The 20,000-nt window shown below is 36.8% G+C and overlaps 1 protein-coding gene across 1 annotated transcript in view; it reads left to right on the forward strand.

The window, feature by feature from the left end:
* LRRC31 (leucine rich repeat containing 31) overlaps positions 1-20,000 on the forward strand; it is a 500,475-nt gene that overhangs the window by 446,859 nt on the left and 33,616 nt on the right. The window contains exon 8 of the mRNA XM_044070078.1: positions 9,775-9,942. Coding sequence (XP_043926013.1) covers positions 9,775-9,942 — 168 coding nt within the window. The remainder of the gene's footprint in view (positions 1-9,774; positions 9,943-20,000) is intronic.

Here is a 20,000-nt window from a genome sequence, read left to right on the forward strand (position 1 = left end):
GCTGCTCCTATGTCGGTGCGGCGCTGACATGCGGCTGTACACCTTCTCTGAGTGTAAACACTGACAGTGCATTGCGGACGGAGGCGGTCTTATGCGTATCCTTTGCTCCTTGAACGGGTACACTTATGCCTTGGTGGCTTCTATTTGCTTCTCCGTTAATTTGGAACGGGACTATGTTGCGTACTGTACGTGCGTTTCATTCTGCACGGACCTGGCTGCTGCCATTACTATTGTGGGCGGACCGTGGCTGTCAGCACATTAGGTTGCTCACCTCCTGCCGGCTTAGACACGCCTCCAGACGCATCCTACCTGGGCTCGCTCACGTACACTACGCACGTGTCTGTGATTCCGGTGCACTCTCATTAATATGTATATGGCGCTACTGCGCCGGATATTCCATGCACCGCCGGCGCAGGCCTTACGCCGGCCTTGCGCCGAGCTTCATGAATCCCGGGGATTAACTTATTCCAGTATTTAAAATCTGGATTTATATCACTAAACTTATTATGATGATATCCATTTCTTTTTTAACAGTTATTAGTAGCACAATCTAAAAAATCATTAAATGTAGGAGGACCATCGCACTCAGAAAATAAAATATAATTATTTATGCCCCATCTGGAGAAATTACCTTTATAGATTCCCCCAATTTCAGAAATGAGTTTTTGTTTTCCTACCTGTACCAGCAATGTGTGATTAATGGAGTCTATGAATCTATCTAACCTAAAAAAAATTAAAACAACCAGTAATTTATTGGTTTAACTGTCTAAAAGGCAGTTCAGTGATGCCTATAAACAAGTTGATGGATGAAATTTGACCCTATCAACTCTGAATGGATCTTAATATAAAACATAAGACAGACATTAATTAAAAAAGTACAGGCATTATCCACTGAGGAGGGAAACAGTAGCCTGATTTATTGTTATATACATCATCCATTATTAAAGGAAATGTTCATAGGTTCATAGATTAGTACTAGGCTAACTGCCCTTGTGAGCCATTTTGAGCTTAGCCAATTATGCCTTGTGAGACTGAAACCCTCTACCTTGTGTTTGTAAAGCAACCACCTTAACCATTAGGCCACCCTCCCAACCCATTAGAACACCTTCCCAACTCCCAAATGTTAACCACAAAAGAAGTTTATCCAACCCATTAGAACACCTTCCCAACTCCCAAATGTTAACCACAAAAGAAGCTTATCTTAATTGTATATGTTGATTTTGAACAATAACAAAAACATAAAAAGATTACTAGAATTTCTGAGACTACAGAAATTTAGATAGCTTAAAAGATGTACATAACAAAAGCTTGATATATAAATCTATAAGTTGAACTTTCACTAGTTTATATTGGAAAATGCTCACAAGGAAATATATTCACAGAAATTTGCAACCTATTACCACATTTTCTTCAGCTGCCTAACTGTTCTATTGTCTTCACAATGCTGTTTTGAGACACTGCAATTCTTCTTCTGCTCCACCTATTGCCTCTTCTTCCTGAGGTGCTACAGCCATGACTATTTCCTTAAAGACTTATCTGACTAATACTTGCAGCTGGTTTGGCTGGCAGTGGATTATGGTGAGGGCAAGCCATTTCACTAAGGATAACTTTATAATCTGCAGTTTGACCACAATGCATTTTCCTTTCTAGGAGGATGTCTTGTTGAGTTGCATGCTGACCACTCTAGAACATCACCTTGGAATTGACTGTTTTGATGAATCATGTATCAACCACCCTTTAAGCCTCTTCCTCATTATTCCTGCTGCTCCAAACATGTGGACCCAGTCAACAGTAGTATAGCTAGGGAGGGTTGAGAGGGCATCTGCACTGAGCACAAAATATTGGGGGGGGGGCACAATCAGCCATCCATCATTCCAATTGCTCTTTAGTCCAATACCAGTTTTTAAAAGCCAGTATTGCATTTATAGTCAAACTTGAGTGCTGTAGTACTGTGTGCTGTCTAAAATGTAGCAACTGTTGTAGAAAGTGGTTTGCTTAAAAAATGTAACTAAAACCTGAGCACTGTAGTGCTTCTTGTAGGGTATAAACTGTAGTAACAGCTTGCTACAGTTTAAAAGAAAAATTAATATTATTATTATTTTACTAAAGTGTGAGGAAGAAGAGTTGAGGTTAGGGCACAGAAACAGGACCTGAATGACTGGGGCAGGATGGGGGTATCATGCATCTGGCCATCTGATGATGAGTTAGGGGGTGCAGTTTGGGTACTGTGATGCTTTGTGTAGGAAACATACTGAAACTTCTGCAGAAGTTATTTATTTATTTTTTTTTGTTTGTTTTTTGCTTTTTTTTGTTCTTTGTTTTTTTTTTTTGTTCTTCACTTGAACATGCAAGGAGGGTGGGACCAGCACAGGGTGCTCATTGAGCCAGCTATACTTCTGCCAGGCAATTTCATATCCTGTTCTGTTCATCCCAATATGAGCATTTAGGTCTGTCATCATCAAGGCCAATTCATTTTGTCTTGCTTTATTGAAAAAGGTCTTCCAACTGTGGCCTGAATGCCTTATTTTTGACATCATTGCAGTCCTGCTGTGAAGCACAGACTGAAATCACGGAGAATACTCTATCTTAACACCAGAGTCTGATTGCCATGAGTCTGGCATTGATTCTGATGACATCCCTCACTTATTCAGAAGACTCTCTCTCACCACAGTTCACACACCATTTCTAATCTAGATCAAATGCCAAGACATTTTACTGCACTGCCATTCCACCTTGTGTCCTGGATACATAGAATCTCCAGCCTCCTGCTTACTGTCATGTCATCCACTTACAGCCTGTATCCCAGTAGTGACAATTCTGAGCTCATTTTCTGCAGATCAGTTTGTTTCACATCAAGCTTTTGCTCAAAGACATTATTAAGGTAACCTGGTCTGGGTAACTGGGCAACAGCTGGCCAGTAGCTTATTGACCCAGGTCTGCCAGCCTTTATGGCAAGCATACACTTGTCCTTTCATGGTTTGGGGCAGAATCACACACACAAACACACAATGGCCAGGGTTCATGATTAAACTATGAGCTTTGTGCCTGTAATGCAAAGCTCTTAACCATTATACCACCTTATCTGTCTTTTTTGGAAGACTTTTTGAAATTAGGAGCTAAAATGAATCTAAACCTCCTTGAAAGCTCTGTGCTTTAGCTGTGGCCAACTTCCAATACCTGGACTCTTACATAAGAGCTAGGGAAAGGGGATGGTCTTTTTTTCTGTAAATATGAAGCTGATTTAATAAAACAGAATAAAGGTACATGAAAGGCTGAGGATGTGGTTGAAGTGGAAATCAGAGAAAACAGAGGGGATACTACCAGAGCTGTATGACGCCATTTGAGAGAATTATACTAAAGCCATTTGACTGGCTTGAATTCTGAAGGTTCATGGGAAAAATAAATGTAACAAGCCCCATCTGCAAGTGAAGAAGGAGAAGCCAGAATGGATATGGTTCATATGGCTGTTTTTAATCAAAGGCTGTTGTTAATTAAAGGGAGGAAGCAACTGCCTATACAATGTTCTACAGGCAACTTTAGCTTGAAGTATAGGAATGATTATTTATTTATTGATTGATTGATTGACTTATTTATTTAGTTAGTTCTTTTTTTATTTAGTTTTGCCTGCTGGTCTTCAGTCCTCCTCTTAATCTGGTGTTCCCATTTATTCTCTGCAGGTAAGAGATAGTTTTGATAGGCTATTATTATGATAGGCTATCATGCAGGCAGCTATCAGGAGTTTTCCTGCATGGCACTATACCCCTCCACATGCCTGTAAATGCCCATCCCTCCCCACTGAGAGATCTAAGCAGTCACTGACTCTTTCCCTTCTCTTGCTGTCTGCCCTTTCCAGTTACTCCATCTCTCAGATCACTAATCAAACCCAGTATGTTTGGTGGGGCACCCTCAGGGCTTTATCTTTCCAAGCAGAGGAATAAGTTATGGTATGAAATCTGTAAGGGTTCATGGAAAGCCTCATTAGCAGGGAGAGACAATGTTGACAACTGTTACTTTGTTTTTGTTTGTTTTTTTTTTATAATTTTTATCTGTTAATGAAATAAACATAATAATAGTATTCAAGTTTCCATACATTCATTATATTGCTAATTATCTTGATGATAAAAGATTTTATTTCTTCTATATGTTGGCATTGATTTCACTGCAATTAGATAATTTGTCATTTCCAGGGCCATACTGCTAACTACTATTTTGGCTATTGTTGTTACTAAGAGAAATCACTTCAGTACTTTTTTCATCCAGAGAGAAAGCCGGGTGTATAATTTAACCAATCAAATCTCTTTCAACCCCATCAGTTATAAAATACATAATTACTTCTATGTTATCCCACAGACTTATTGTGGGCTTATACCATTTTCAGTGCCATAACTAGGGTGGTGCAAATAGGGGTCAACTGCTCTGGGCACAAGCTATTAGGGGGGCATGATCAGCAGGTGTTGTGATGCATAAGTGCAGTAGCAGCATTGACATATGAGGCCTTGAAGACATCACAGACATCACAGCTTCGTAAATGAATGCCAGCAGAGAATATGTGGTTATAGCTGAAGTGTTTGCAGTACTGTAGTAATTTAGTACTCAGCTACAGTCGAAGCACTTACAGAGTGTAGAAGAGCTTTTCTTCTTTATTTTTGTACTCCTCAACTTTGAACTGAGGGGTTAAGGTGCACAACTACAAGGCATTGCCAGCAACACCACATACGTTTTTTATGATTTTCATGCTCAGTTTCTATAATCTCCTTCTTCATTACTGCTGTTTGATAAGCCTTATTTATAATTCGATGCATCCTAACTTGTCTTCCAAAAAACATCTATCAGCAAATAGGCAACTTCTTCTTCTCCTTTCTGTTTTTCCCATTAGGGGTCACCACAGCAAAACAACGGTCCACAGAGCGATTGGCAGTGGAGTTTTACAGTGTTGAGTTGCCAGCCCGGTGCTCAGCCTTCCATAGAAAGCACACACATGCACTCACACCTAAGGCCAATTTAGAGTGTCCAATCCACCTACAGCATGTCTTTGGGACGTGGGAAGAAAATCAGCAAAAAGGCAACTGCGCCTGTTATTTTACCTCTGCCAGTGTTGCACTGAAGCTCTTCTACTACCTCCCTTGGTTGCTCTTGCTTTTAAAATATACCCTTATTCCAGCTGTTTATCTATTTCATCCACCAAATCATATAGACCAGTCTCTAACCTATCATTTTCTTTCTTTTATCCATTTATTGTTCAGCCTGGTGGATAGCATCATAATTAAAATACCACACCTTCTTTAGTCTTACCATAATTTCTTTGTATACTTGTATTTAAAAGTTTTAAATATATAACTAGACACATTAACAGCTTGGTAATATCATTAAATTATTCCATGACATTCAAATATTTAACAGTTAAGTTGAAATCAAACAAAGCAATCACAACACTTTGCATAAAAAGCATTACAGGCATCATGTATTCAGGCTAATCATTGCACTCAAAAATACAGTCACTGAAAATGCATCAGTCATAAATACCTACATTAAAAAGTATATGAACAACTATAAAAATGTAAATAGAACATTACAAACAACACTATTTCTTATGCGCTCAAACATCATCTGATTTAAATTGCCTGCTAATCAGTTAATTCCCCCTGCTGTGACCAAAACATCACCTCAGCCACACAGCAGAATAGCCAACAAGGGAAATGGAAACTCAGATAGCTTTCTTTGGTTTTATATATATATATATATTTTTTTTCTTTTTCTTGAGCACCTCAGATATTATTATCCCTTTCAGTCATTAAAGCCCAATTATCACATCTGATATGCTCATTTCACAATACCCATGTCTGCTTCTCAGTATTATCAGCCTCCTTATTCTTTGTACTCAAGCTTCATCTTTTTATATTAATAAATCTGCATCATCCCAACAGTTCTACAAAAAATATCACCCCAGCCACCCATCAGAAGGAGATGAAAGAAAAACTAAGCATGTCTTAAGACATGCATATTTCTCAAATACATCCACCGTCACTGTCAGTCAAAAAAGCAGAATTGTCAGGCAATACACGTATAGCCCTTCACAATACACAGCATTCCTTTGCTACCTGTAATCAGTCTGCAAACTATATGCCCACAAGAAAGGAGTGAATTCCATTATATCACTGTAATAATACACAAAAATAACATAAAATAAAAAGAAGATATTCTTTCAGTCATCTGGACATGACTCTTCTAAACTTTCTGTCATCAGTACAGCCTAAGTGGATTGTTTGGCCATACATTACAAACACAGAGCCTGTACAGAACCCTGCTGTCCATAGCCTTAGGTTAACTACAAAATATCACTCCAAACTCCAGTCAACCTTATATTATCTATATCAGGTTTGTGTATAAGCTGTAATAAGCCCAGAAACAGCAACATATGGATTGTCTACAGCTAGTGAAGTATGTCTGTACTGGTTTGAATGCATTACTAACGATTTAAAAAAGTGAAAGTAAAAAGTCATGGGCGTACAGAAAACATGTAGCTGAAACACTTGATGTCCTTAAGAGGTCATTTGCATATATCCCATGTGCCTGTACTACAGGAGACTCCGGCTTTGCTGCAGTCTTTATTGTACTTTTTTACTAAATGGTTTATCTGTGTGTCCTTTCTACTCTTTGATGTGGATGTTATTTGGGATATTTTGTAGTTAAAACCAAAAATAAAATTTCCCACAGCGAAAAAAACAAGAACTCATTAAAACAAAAGTAGACACAAGCAAGAGCATAATCCACTTTACATGCACAGCACTTTATGTATTAATTTAAAAAAAATCATTTTTTTGTTGTTATAGATAGGGTAATTGCAAGTGAGAGAGGAGGGGATTCTATGTTGAAAGTAGAAACTCTTGAGATCAAATGACAACTTAGACTAAATGCTATGTGTCCACCTGGATTGAACGGAAATGTTGCTCTATTGCCTATACTAAAAACTAGAGCAATTACTTTGTGATTAATCGTTCAAATATACACATATATATATATATATATATATATATATATATATATATATATATATATTACAAGTTAAACTGTCTAAATGAGTGTCAGTACACTATATTTAAACTGTTTTAGTATTTGTGAAGTTGTCTTTTTAAGACTATGTATTTAATATGTTTTATTATTTAGTTATTAATATTTTTTATAGCAAACTATTAAATTACAGATATAAAATGTATGTATATATATATATATATATATATATATATATATATATATATATATATACATTTATCATAACATTTATATGAACTTATGAATAGATTATGCATTGAAGTCTGCTTGCATTCCTAATTGTTTTCATGTTATGATCAGCTGAAATGTAGCTGATGTTAAGAAGCCATTGTAATAAGGTGAAAGCGCTTAGTGTGTGGGATTTTTCTTTATCCTGTGTCATGACAATAAATTGGAGTATCCTGTGTTGCTTGGGTCTATTTTTTTGTTTTACTGATATTTTGTAGTTACCCTAATGTTATAAAAGACATCAGGGTATATGCAGATAGATTAGCTACATTATTGGCAAAATTAGTGGGAGAATGACAAGTGGGTTTAAAAAGATAGGTCATCTTCAGATCATTAGAGACAGCTAGTCGATTTTATGAGTTTGTGTGATAGGAAAAAAAATAAAAGGGGCATGAGTACTACTGATGTTTATTAACTCTGTGTCTCTCAAGTATAGCAAAGAAATCCACCTATGTTGTACTGATGATGACCTCAGTAAAAGGTGAAAACATGACATATCTATAGCTGGTGGTGTTTATCTTTAGTGGTCTGAATGCCCACTAAATACTTAAAAAAGTAAAATTCATGGGCATTCAAAAGCCATGTAGCTGAAATACTGGTATACCCTAAAGGTGTTATTTCCATATAGCAGCATTGGGCTCAACAGGTAGCATATTTACTTTTGGTGCTAGCAGACCAAACAGCTGTGAGTTCTATTCCCACACTGATTGATTGGATTACTGACACTGTAGTGCAGCACTATGGGGGTAATGCACTCCAGAGTGTGTCATCCTTGGGATGAGATGTTAAACTGAAGCCCCTGCTTGAGTTGGTGGTAGCTTAGAAGGATGTATAAGATCTCATGACATCTATCGAAAAAGGGTAAAGCTAGTACCATGATACTCTGGCCAAATTTCCACAGGTAGTATAAATACCATCTCAAGTCTCTACTAAAAAGAGGTCATTATCCTAGTGGGACTAGCCAAGTCAAGAAAAAGACACATAAAATAGTAAACATAGTATGGGCCTCCACTACAGGAGGTTTAATATATTATACAATGAAGACTAGAGATTTTCTTGTAGTTTTTACTAAATTGTTTGCCTGTGTGACCTTTTTACCCTTTGATTTGGATATTAGTTACATGAAATGCACAACATTTATTCTACTTTTTAGCAGTTTTAACTTTTTGATAAACGGAGAAGACCAGAGGAGACAACTAACTTCAACAGACACCATAAATGACTACCCAGCAATCATTTTGTCTGCTTGAAAATACTTTTAAAATGCCAGTTGTCTTCAAATGAGTTGAAGAAAAAAGAAGTGACAAATACAATTAAATATCGGGGCCTTGAGAATGAAAAGACTGGAATGGTCCACATATGAGATAGTGGGGAAATAAAATCCTTCTGACAGAAAGCCCTCAGGTTTGGTCTTTGGTAAATTTAATCTCACAAAAATGTAGCTGGCTGTCTTAGAAAGCATAAAATATTTGTGGCAAGTGAATGAGCTAGACCGAGATTGGTTGCACACAGAATTGAAGATGGCTTGGTCTATTTTCTCAGATACTGGAATGAGGCACTCCCCCCAGCACCAGACAGCATTGAAACTGAGCTATACAAGACATAATGAACACAGAACAGAACATGACCTTCCTTGTCTTTATCAAAATATAAAGGAATGAAGTCATACCTCTCAAATGTACAGAGTTTCACAGAATGTCCAGATTATTGCTTTATAGTTTTGGTCCATTTTTTCATAAAATTGTGGTTTTCTGGCAAATTAATGGCAAATCATTAAAGACTGAAGTTAGAAGATAATGGCAGACATTTGAGTTTCAGACTTTATACCCTTCAGAAAATTATTGCTAATGCAAAACCTGTTATTCTATCAACTTTCTAAGGTTGTAAGAGTAATATTTAAAAAGTGTCCCTATTTTTGGGCCTTTGTCTCACTTTTATTTACGGCTTTGTCCAGATTTCTTGCTCTAAGAGGTTGAGAGGTATAAATGAAGTGGCAGAGGTCCCAAAACTGCTTAGAATTTTTGAGCTATTTAGGAATAAACTGCCATGAGAATTATGGGGGAGGAGTCTGGGTTCCAGTTTGATGGCGGTAAGAATGAATAGTGTTAACTCTTTTATGAAGGATTGCAAGGCTGGGATAATTTGATGGGGTTATTGCAAAGTTTGTTACTTGATCCTCTTAAAGATCCATAGTCTAGAAAATAGAATCTATAAGGCATAAAAAATGCAAGAAGAAAATATCTGTCCTGCATAGTTCTGGTGGCATTAGCATCCCATATCAGGAGGTCTAATATAATTGCCTGATGTTTTCTGGCATTTTATTTTAATTGTGAGAAAATTGCATGCCCACAACACTGACTCTATTAGAGGTAAATTGTATTGATGCAACTATAACTAACTGTGCTAAACGTATAAAATGTTCTATGAAATTCTTGATCAATATACATGTGGTTATATATGTTTCTAGCATTATTCTTAAACCTCTTTCTTTTAAAGCCCAGGTGATACCCTTGATAACCAGCCTTCAGGTTTTAAATTTGTCTTCAAACAAGAATGTCGGTGCCTCTTCCCAGCATCTGTGCTCAAGGCTCAGGTTTTTACCAAAGTTAAAATCCATACATCTGAACAACTGTGGTTTGAATGAGGACTCTTACAGAGCACTGGGTAACTATTCTGAAAGTTGTTTAATATTACTCAATTTGGTGTACTGCGTGTGAAGCTTGAAGGCAGATATGCTTTGAGCATGAACACACAGTTTATTCTGTTTCACTATGTGAATAATAATTGCTTCTATATAACTTATTTATCAAATGTTTAGTCTATCGCAGCTAATTATAAGGAGTGTCTCGGTGATATGGATTTCTCCAGCATAAGGCATGGAACAAGGAGTACTACTGCTGTACCAGCCTGTGCACTCATCCCATGACAGTCTGAAGATCTCAGAAATTCAGCAAGCTTTTGTTTTCACTTCAACTGAATACTCATAAGGAACACACTGCTGTAGTGGGAGCAATCATTACATTCACTGCACACTACTTGCTCTATGAATGATGGTCCTTCCTACTATGCATTCCTCATCCTTCATCCACATTTCCCTGTATACCTCAGGGTTAACAAAAAATCCTACCCCCAGCTTTTTTAAATACTTGGGATCAACAGTTCAGAGTAAAGGTGAGTGTGGAAGAGAGGTGACGATGAGAGTGCAGGAAGGGTGGAATGGGTGATTTGTGACAGATGGGTACCAGTAAGAGTGAAAGGGAAACTCTACAAGATGGTAGTGAGACCAGCTATGTTACATGGGTTGGAGATGGTTGCATTGATGAAAAGACAGGCATTAGAGCTGGAGGTGGCAGAGTTAAAGATGTTAACATTTACATTGGGTGTGACGAGGATGGACAGGATTAGAAATGAGGATATTAGAGGGTCAGTTCAGGTTGGACGGTTTGGAGACAAAGCCAGAGAGGTGAGATTGCATTGGTTTAGACATGTGCTGAGGAGGGATGCTGGGTATATTGGGAGAAGGATGCTAAGGATGTAGGTGCCAGGTAAGAGAAAAAGAGGAAGGCCTAAGATATGCTTTATGGATGTGGTGAGAGAAGACATGCAGGTGGTTGGTGTGACAGAGCAAGATGCAGAGGACAGGAAGAAAAGGAAACAGATAATCTGCTGTTGCGATCCCTAACGGGAGTGCTCCTCCAGACGTCTTCTGCAGTTAACCCCTACTGCTCCTCTAGGTGTCAAATATGGATTGTTCATATTTGCATTAATAATTCCAAAACCATGTTACTTACAAGGTACCAGGATATTTTGTCTTGAACCATATGGGATGGCAAACACAACTCTATTGATATTTGACCTCTTTCAATGAGAGTTTTCTAGAACTGTAAGGTGATAACTTCGTTTTTAAAGGCTTAAGCCACGCCCACTAGGGGTTAAAGGTGCACACTCAAAAGAACTGCTCCAGAGTGAATGAGTTAAGTTCATTAACTGACTTCTTGTTCACCTTCGGTTGCACCTTGGAGGTATGTTATTTTGCATTGTCATCAGCAAAATGAATGTTTATTCCAAGGACTGCCCAGTGGAGCTGTGCTATACTGGATAATGGGTATCTGTTAAGCATTCCTATGCTAACACATGAAGAGAATAGCTATTAATAGCTGTTAATGTCAACAGACTGCATGGCCCAGTAAATATACAACATTATTCAAGTAAGCAAACCTATTTCTCTGGATGAAACTTTTATCTCTGGCGGACCGAGGATAGCTCAATAATCCTGTTAGAATTTTATAGTATCCATTCATCTTTTATTGAATCTAGGTCACTAGGTTATTTCAACCTTATTTTCATATTCTTACATATTTTTTCCAAATTGCCTTGTCATTAATTTGCGAATCTCATATAACTCAGACTATTGTCCTGATTTTATCATTTTTACATATAAAGTGCTCTAAACCATTTAAAACTAAATTACATGTTATGAGTATTTCATCCCTAGAGATAGGGGTCTCGTGCTGAACAACAGTTTTGCAATGGTAGTGTTATTAACAGGTCCAGTAAAGCACCTTAATAACAGAAACATTGGAAGGAATAGGTTATGCCAATTACACATTTTAAAACTGAGAAAACAACCTCCATCTATACCCTGCTATTGCATACTTTGAGAGAGGCTGTGCAAAAATGACATTATACAACACATAAACAAAAAAACATTTTTTTATACAGTAGTAACTGTTGAGGAGAAGAATCTATTATTTAATTTGTCTAATGATAAGACACTATGCGTTATGAAACCTGATAAGCGTAGGGAGTGATTTTAATGCATTATATTGATTATTCTGGTAACATGATGATGCTTTTAACAAATGATACTATGAAGGAGGAAACAATTATTAATTAGATTAATAATTGTTACTTCAAAATTGATTGTTTTTGAATGACCTATTACTGAATTACACAGATTCATATTTGGAATTTAGTTTCTTGTCTGTGAAGGATCCATTGATATCAACAATTTTTGGCATACCTAAGTTCCATAAAAGGTTTTCTGAACCACCACTATGTGCATTTGTTGCAGCAAATGGCTCAAAAGTTTAGCTTTTGGCTATTTTTATTGACAAGAAATTGAACAGATTATTTGAAAACGAAGACTGTGTACTTAGAGACTATTGCCACTTTTTGCATTTATTAACAGGTGTGGTATTTTTAGAACACGGGTTACTTGTTACTGTTCAACGGTATAGCGAGGCACACTCTTTGTACTCTACGGAGTACATTTCTTTCAGAGCATCACATCAACATGGCTTTTTTCAGGTCACATTATGTCTACCTACAGCTGTCTAAGTGAATACCTTTAACAACAAGATGCAATATTGCTAGTCTAAATACAATATTTTTAATAGTTTTTGGTGGAACAGATGAGAATGTTACATTTATTAAAGTGCTGGGGGCAGCATTTTGAGAGCTGTGTCCATTTTTAAGTGGTAGATGTCCAAGTAGAACAAGACTATGAGGTCATGAGTACAACACAGAATCTGCTCGCTACAACCCTCTTACAGTTCAGGTAATTAATTTGGTTACATCTATTACTCACAGCACAGGTTTAGACTGGTTTGAATGAAGTTTGAGAAATTTCACAAGAAAATGTGATATACAAGATGAAAAAGCAAGAAGCAATAAAAGGATAAACAACGAAATATTGCACAGCATAACTAGAATTAAAATAATTGGATCAGAAGAACAAGTATCTTGCCAGTATAAGTGAAATAAAGCCATGAGCCAGTGTGAAATCAAACTGAAAACTGTCATCTGATGAATAACAGTTCATTTCTACATAAGCTGTTATACACATTAAGACAATGTTGTCGAGATCTAGACTTTGTAATAATGTGCACAAATAATGCTGCATTGATCCTGTACTCTAAAACATAATATGAAAGGCAAAAGTACAATAAAGACTGCAAGCAAATATTACAAAACAAATTATATTGTATTATTTATTACAAACTAAAATAAGTGAAGCTTGTAACTAAAGGGTTTCAGAAAGTAGGACCATGTGTGGTGCAAAAAGCAGAAAACATGACACTCTCTAATCTGGTAGTCACACAGGAATGCCCAAGAAGATATGTGTTATAGAGAAATTATGCCCACCCAGGGGTGTTGTGAGGCCCAACACTGCAGCTCTCTACACCCTTGGAAGTATGTTATTTCCCCAATAACATATATACACTGGAAGGCATTACTGCTCTTAGAGAATGAGCTATCTGTTAAATTGTATTTTTGATTACTATATACTTTTTATATTTTTTATGGAAAATAGCTCTTCTACCTAATGTTTCAAGCTTGCTATAGCAAATGTAATTGTTGTGGAAGAGATATTATTTCCAAAATATAAGTAATGTAAGTATTTAATTGGTATACACACACACCGACACACATGCCAGCAGTTACAGCCACTTTGTTGCGTGAATCCACCTTAGATGTCTCATTGTGAGCAAATTAATACAAAGAAAAAAATCATAGAATTCAAGTAATTCCAAATGCTCCGCCTACACACACACACACACACACACACACACACACACACACACACACACACACACACACACACAGAAACACACACACACACACACACACACACACACACACACACACACACACACACACACACACACATACACACAAACATACACACATTTCTTTTTATCTATTTGCTTTTTTGTTTCTTTGTTTGTTTTACACTTGCTAAACAGCAAAGCGATGTTTTGGAGTATAAGAAATGTTTTGGTCATTTGCTTTTCTTTGGTCTCAGCTTCACGGCATCTTAATATGTTGTCCTGAAGAGGTAGACTTGTTTTTCAGAGGGCATTACCTGAACATTAACAACTTGCTGGAGAACGTTCATTCTCCAATCAGGGAGAAAGTGTCCAGGCTGCCCATTCTTTAAAAAAAATAACATCTCAACAAACAAGTTCAGGTTCAAGAGTAGATGACCCAACTATCTGCATATAGACCAAGTAGGAGTCAGACTGCAAAACCCAGTAAGAGACAGACTAGCTGCATGTAAATGAAACATTATACATTATCATCCAAATATTATTCCTGCTAAATCTCACACAGAAAAGTCTGAATGCAGAAACATGGAAATAATGCAGGTTATAATAATGTATCACCCAAACACCCACCAATAGATTTCATGTAGAGTTAGTAACTAGTACAGTAGGAAAGACTATCAATGTTAGCATGTCCGCTCAAGTTGGAGCTTTCTGCATGCAATGATAGAGAGTATGCCAGATCATACTATTAATAGTACTCGGGATGCCACAACAGTCTTGGGAAACATCACTGCCAGTTGTAATAATTGAGAAGAAGACAGGTTACAGCTCCAGCACAAACCTTACATTTAATTTAATTTCCAGGTAAGTGGACTGGCCAGCAGACTCTTTCCGGTCATGAACCAGGCTCACACAAGTAAAAATATATGTCAAGAACAATGCACCTGCTTTATAAAGAAATGATAACACTACAAATTAGTTGCACATATGTTTAATATCTGCAATTGTTTTAGTAGTTCTACCACAATTAAATTTAGGTGACAGTTTGAGGCATTACACACAGTAAACTTGACTAAGGCATTAGATGTAAGGACTAGTTCTTTTCTTTGTTGCATTAATATTTAGATTCCTTCAACAATTTCTTCTTTAGTTTTGTTTTGAACAATTCCAGGGTGTTTTGTTTTCTCACCTCACCAAACACGCGGTGGTGGTGCTGCGGTAGCGCTGTTGTCTCACAGTAAGACGCTGTCTGGTTCGACTCACAGCTAGAGCGTCTTCTGCGTGGAGACATGCGTGAATGGGCGTACCTCCGTTGAAAGTTGTGCGTTAGGGCTGGCAAATCAGCACGTTAAAATCAACTGCCAATCATTAGCGGACCGGAGTTCCGCTGTGGCGACCCCTAACTGGGAAAAGCCGAAAGACACACACACCTGTAAGTTGTTTCCAAGTGGATGGACCTGCTTTGAAAATGCTCTTTCTCCTATAGAAATTTTAAAGCATGTCTGATGAGAGTTAGGACTTCTTTTGCTCATATCTTAATACAGATCTACTTTGAAAGGTCAAAATTCCAAAACTTCGAAATTCAGTCTGCCTAGACCAGAATATTGAAGTTTTGGAACTTCAACCGTTCTTAATGGAAATGACTGTACAGCACAGAACATGAAATTTACTGTTTTCCTCGCTGTAGTGCAATCTCAGAGCTGGAATATTTATTTAGTAGGGGGAGTGGGGGATGCGGGAGGGGGCTTGCCCCCCCTGTAAAAAACATTAATTGTTTTATTTTATTAAAGTTTTGAAGTTCTAAAACTTTGATATTCTGGTCTCGGCAGACTGAATTTTGAAGTTTTGGAATTTTGACCTGTCAAAGTTGAGCCCTTAATACATACTTTTGATGTCTAATTTACAGCTTTGTTTTTAAGGGTGGACAGTGTTTCAGTTTTTACTGTTTGATAGATGTGTGAATTAAACTGAAGGGATGTTCTTTCACTGACAGATACCCAGATGAAGCACTGTATGAGTTTAAAACGAAGAGTTTGTATATCTCCAAGCAATACAAATCTGCAAATTTTGTTTATAGATATTTCTATTTTATGTACATTTGTGTTAATGCTGTACTTTATTAGGGAGAGTCCATGTTCAATTTTGGGGGTAAGGATCTTTTTTTGATAAGGCATAGTGTATGGAAGGAGTAAGGAGGTATGAGATTTTATAGCATGTTTTTTGTTGACAGAGAGTTTTCGTATTAATAATGTCAATATGGTTTGTCAGGGAAAGTGTGGGGTATAAAGTTATTGCAAGGTAATTTTGTTCAGTCACAGGCAATAAAATGCCCATTGCATGTGATATAATAATATATAGGGATTTTACTAACTTTTCTGTGGTCCCAAAACCATAGCATTGGATTTGAGTGGACTGAGAAGCAGTCTGTTAGTATGTGTCCAGTGACATAACTTAGTGACACTTGTTTGTAGTTTCTGTTTAAGAGTGGTGATATCATTACTGGACCCAAGCAATAGAATCAGCGTATATAATTATATTAATGTGTGAGAGATCAGTGGTTAGGTTTTTGGTGAAAAGAGAAAAAATGCAGGGTACTAAGGATGCAGCCTTGAAGGACCCCTGTGTTAATGATTGCAGGACTAGAGAGGCTACTTCCTGAGTGAACCTGAAAAGTACTGTGATATAGATAACTTATAGACTATCTTATTGTTGTGGAACCAACGTTAAGTTTGCTTAGTTTGTGGAGGAGAAGGTTGTAATTTACTGTTTCAAAGGCTCTTGACAGGTTTATGATAAAGTGGCCTGTTAATTTGGATTCATTCATATTGAAGATGACGTCTGTAGGGGAATATAAAGCAGTTATGGTAGTGAAAAAAACTTCAAAATCTGTGTTGCTGATCACAAAGAAGTCCACATTTATTTATGTGATGGAACAGCTGCTAATAGATTAGCTTTTCAAAGATGTTTGATGGTGGACATACATTAGCTATTGGTCAGTTTCTTAGGAACAAGAATAATGTCTGAATGCTTGAAGGGTGTGGGAAAAATACTAGAAGTTAAGGAGAGGTTGAAAATATCTGCAAGTGGCCTGGAAATAAAGGGTGCTGGCATTTTAAGGAACAAACGTTTGTTCCTTAAAATGCCAGCACCCTTTATCTGGATAGTCTTGTTCTGGTTTTAGAATCTAATTTGAGTAACACTTTCTTAATTTCTTCTTCAGTTACTTGCCTGAAATAGAAGGTTGCACTAATGAAAGGTTATATAATTGGAATATTGAGCTTATGATGATTGCAATATACTCAAAAGTGGGGAAGGAGTTTGAGTTGAGGAGATGTTTTGGGTAATGTCCTCAATAGTTTTAATAAGGAAGAATTTGTAAGCACTGACAAAAATTCTGGCAGTCACTGGGTATATTTGAAGACTATATCGAGTCAGTAATGCTACCAGTCAGTAATTTCAGTTTGTTTTGGATGAAAATAATTCCTATTTTCTTCTGGGAATTGACGCCTTAACTACATTAGTAGGTGTTTTGGCTTTCTTTTCAACCTGTAAATCTGTGTCATGAAGTTGTTCGTTAGGGGGCTGATACTTCCCAACATGCCATGCCTTGTCCCTGGATTTTAGCGGTTGTTTCAGATCTGAAGATAGCTAGGAGCAACGATAGTAAGTTGGAGAGAAACATAACTTCAAGCTACAGTCAACAAGGCAGTATGACTGAGTAGCCATTATAGAATAAAAACATGAGTAATTAGAGTTGCTAACATAACAGAAGGGAAAAACAACAATAACAGTGAAGAGGTGAGATTAAAGGAGAGAGAACTAAGGGACTAGACAGGCAGTCACCTCCATCTTGCCATGTTAACATTTCTTCTGTGATTGCCTTTTGACACTACTGCTCTTATCTTTTATCATACTTAGGTCAGATATTATAATGTCATCTTCTCTGCATCCCTTTCTAACCCTTTTCCAAATAGTTATATTTGTGTATATACAAATCTTTTACTATGTAGATAGTTGAGCATGTGTTACATAAACATTGTTCCTTAATACTGCTTTGTTTTCTTCTGTGTGAACATTTGTTAAGAGTTATACTGTTCATCTTGGGAGAAGTTAAATTAACAGATTTGCAAATTTCAGGGCCAGAGGAAAATACCTGTCCTCTTGCAACTGTTCTGTGCATATATAAGAAATACAATTTCTTTAACATGTTAATCCTTCAAACATAATCATCTAAGTTACCTTCGAATAACTCAGTCTACTCTTTCTTTTCTGTATTGTATAGAATATCTCAACCTGCAAATGAACAGCTGTCATATAGTTTGCCTGAAAGGATACTGAAGATGTCAATTCAGAGAAGGAACATAAACTAATTAACAAAAGAAGCAGATGAGTCTTCATTGGTGTGACTGAAGCAACTATGGAAATTGTTGCCTAGCCCAGCTACTATGTTTCTATGCTTGTCAATCATCAGTACAGGGAAGTACATGGAAGACTATGACAGTGCATGACCACTCTGTTAGTTGTAGCTGCTGACTGAAGCATCTAGTTTAGCATGTCTGAGCCTACTGTGTGGAACAGACTGCAACTGCTCAATGCTACCAAAACTCAAATATGAAATAGAGAGCAGACGGAGTTAGGGAGTACAACAGCAGCAAAGGACACAGGCTTCAGCATGGGATTATGGCTCTGTCATGAATAAAGTCAATAGCTCATAGAAAATCCACAAAAGGTAGTATGGTTCAGTACCAATAAAGGCTGTCTTCCAAATACCACAAACCAAGACTTCATTCCACAAAAATCAGCTCACAATTCCACAAATTGAATACTATTTATTAGACAAACAGACAAAAACAGACTTAGCGCTTTTATCTCCACACTGGAGACCTCATCAGAATCAATTAAAAGCACCTCTCCCGTTCCTTATATACATCCATTTTAAAAGTAATTAAACAATTAGATAGTAATTAGTAATTACACGCTTAAAGGCAGTTGGAGTCAGATAGAGCCAATACAGTGCTGAAAGCTAGTCAAATTAATTTGTCAACACAGTCTACTATCTATAAGGTAAAGCGAAGTAATATAATTTTAAATACACATTTAAGTATAGGTTTTGGTGTATCATGTGTAGACAAATTTTACAGGGAGGTTATATACACACACACACACACACACACATATATATATATATATATATATATATATATATATATATATATATATATATATTTAATCTCTTATTTTCTTATTTTATATAACCTTATAGATAGTAGACTGTGTTGACAAATTAATTTGACTAGCTTTTTTTTTATCGCATATTTGGAAGACAGCCTTTATTGGTACCGAACCATACTACCTTTTGTGGATGTGTACTGTTTTTCATTTTTGACAAGCTCATAGAAAATGTTCACTTAAATTACATTTCAAAAGAAAAGTGAATAAAATTTCAAAAACACTCTACTATTTAGCAGAAATTTGTTTTTTTTTTATTATGGCCATACACTACTGTATCTAGTTTACTTGTCCTCTTCTCATGTTTTCTGCCTGAAAGGGAATGCAACCAATTCCTGCTAAATAAAATAAAACCTAATTAAAATATTTCTGAAAATGTTCTACCTAAATAAAGAAAACAAAAGTGCTAAAAAGTATATAAAAGTATTTTAGATCTCTCTGGTAGCCATTTTGTTCTTTTATTCTAATTAAAATAGTATTTAAGTATTAAGTAGAGAGAATAGCAAATGGAATGCTAAACACTGGAGTGTACAGGAAATCATGCCATCGAAATGTTTTACTGCATAGATATAGCATGCACCCAGGATATGTGTTTAGAAATGTGATTAGAGGTCAAGCCATGAGGACTTCTCATTATAACCCCTGACAGGAAGGCTTTGAAACTGAATTAGAGAAACTATGTGAGATAAGTCCAGGGCTTATAAGGATGAGGAGATAGAGATGGGAATAGTTGGGATCTCCACTTTGAGAAGGGATGTGGCTACCCCCTATTTTTCAGGTCTTAAGGAAATGGCCGTTGATCAGGTAGAAGCAGAGCACCCTATAGTTATAATGGAACATGGTAATGTCAGGATTCCCCTTTTCTACACTAAGGATGTGGGCAGTGTTAAAGACGTCATTAGATCACAATGGGAGTTGTAGGTTGGTAGCTAGCTACCCCGT

Source organism: Protopterus annectens, chromosome 4.part1 (genome assembly GCF_019279795.1).
Source record: "Protopterus annectens isolate FY-2018-M chromosome 4.part1, PAN1.0, whole genome shotgun sequence".
Classification (NCBI taxonomy): domain Eukaryota; kingdom Metazoa; phylum Chordata; order Ceratodontiformes; family Protopteridae; genus Protopterus; species Protopterus annectens.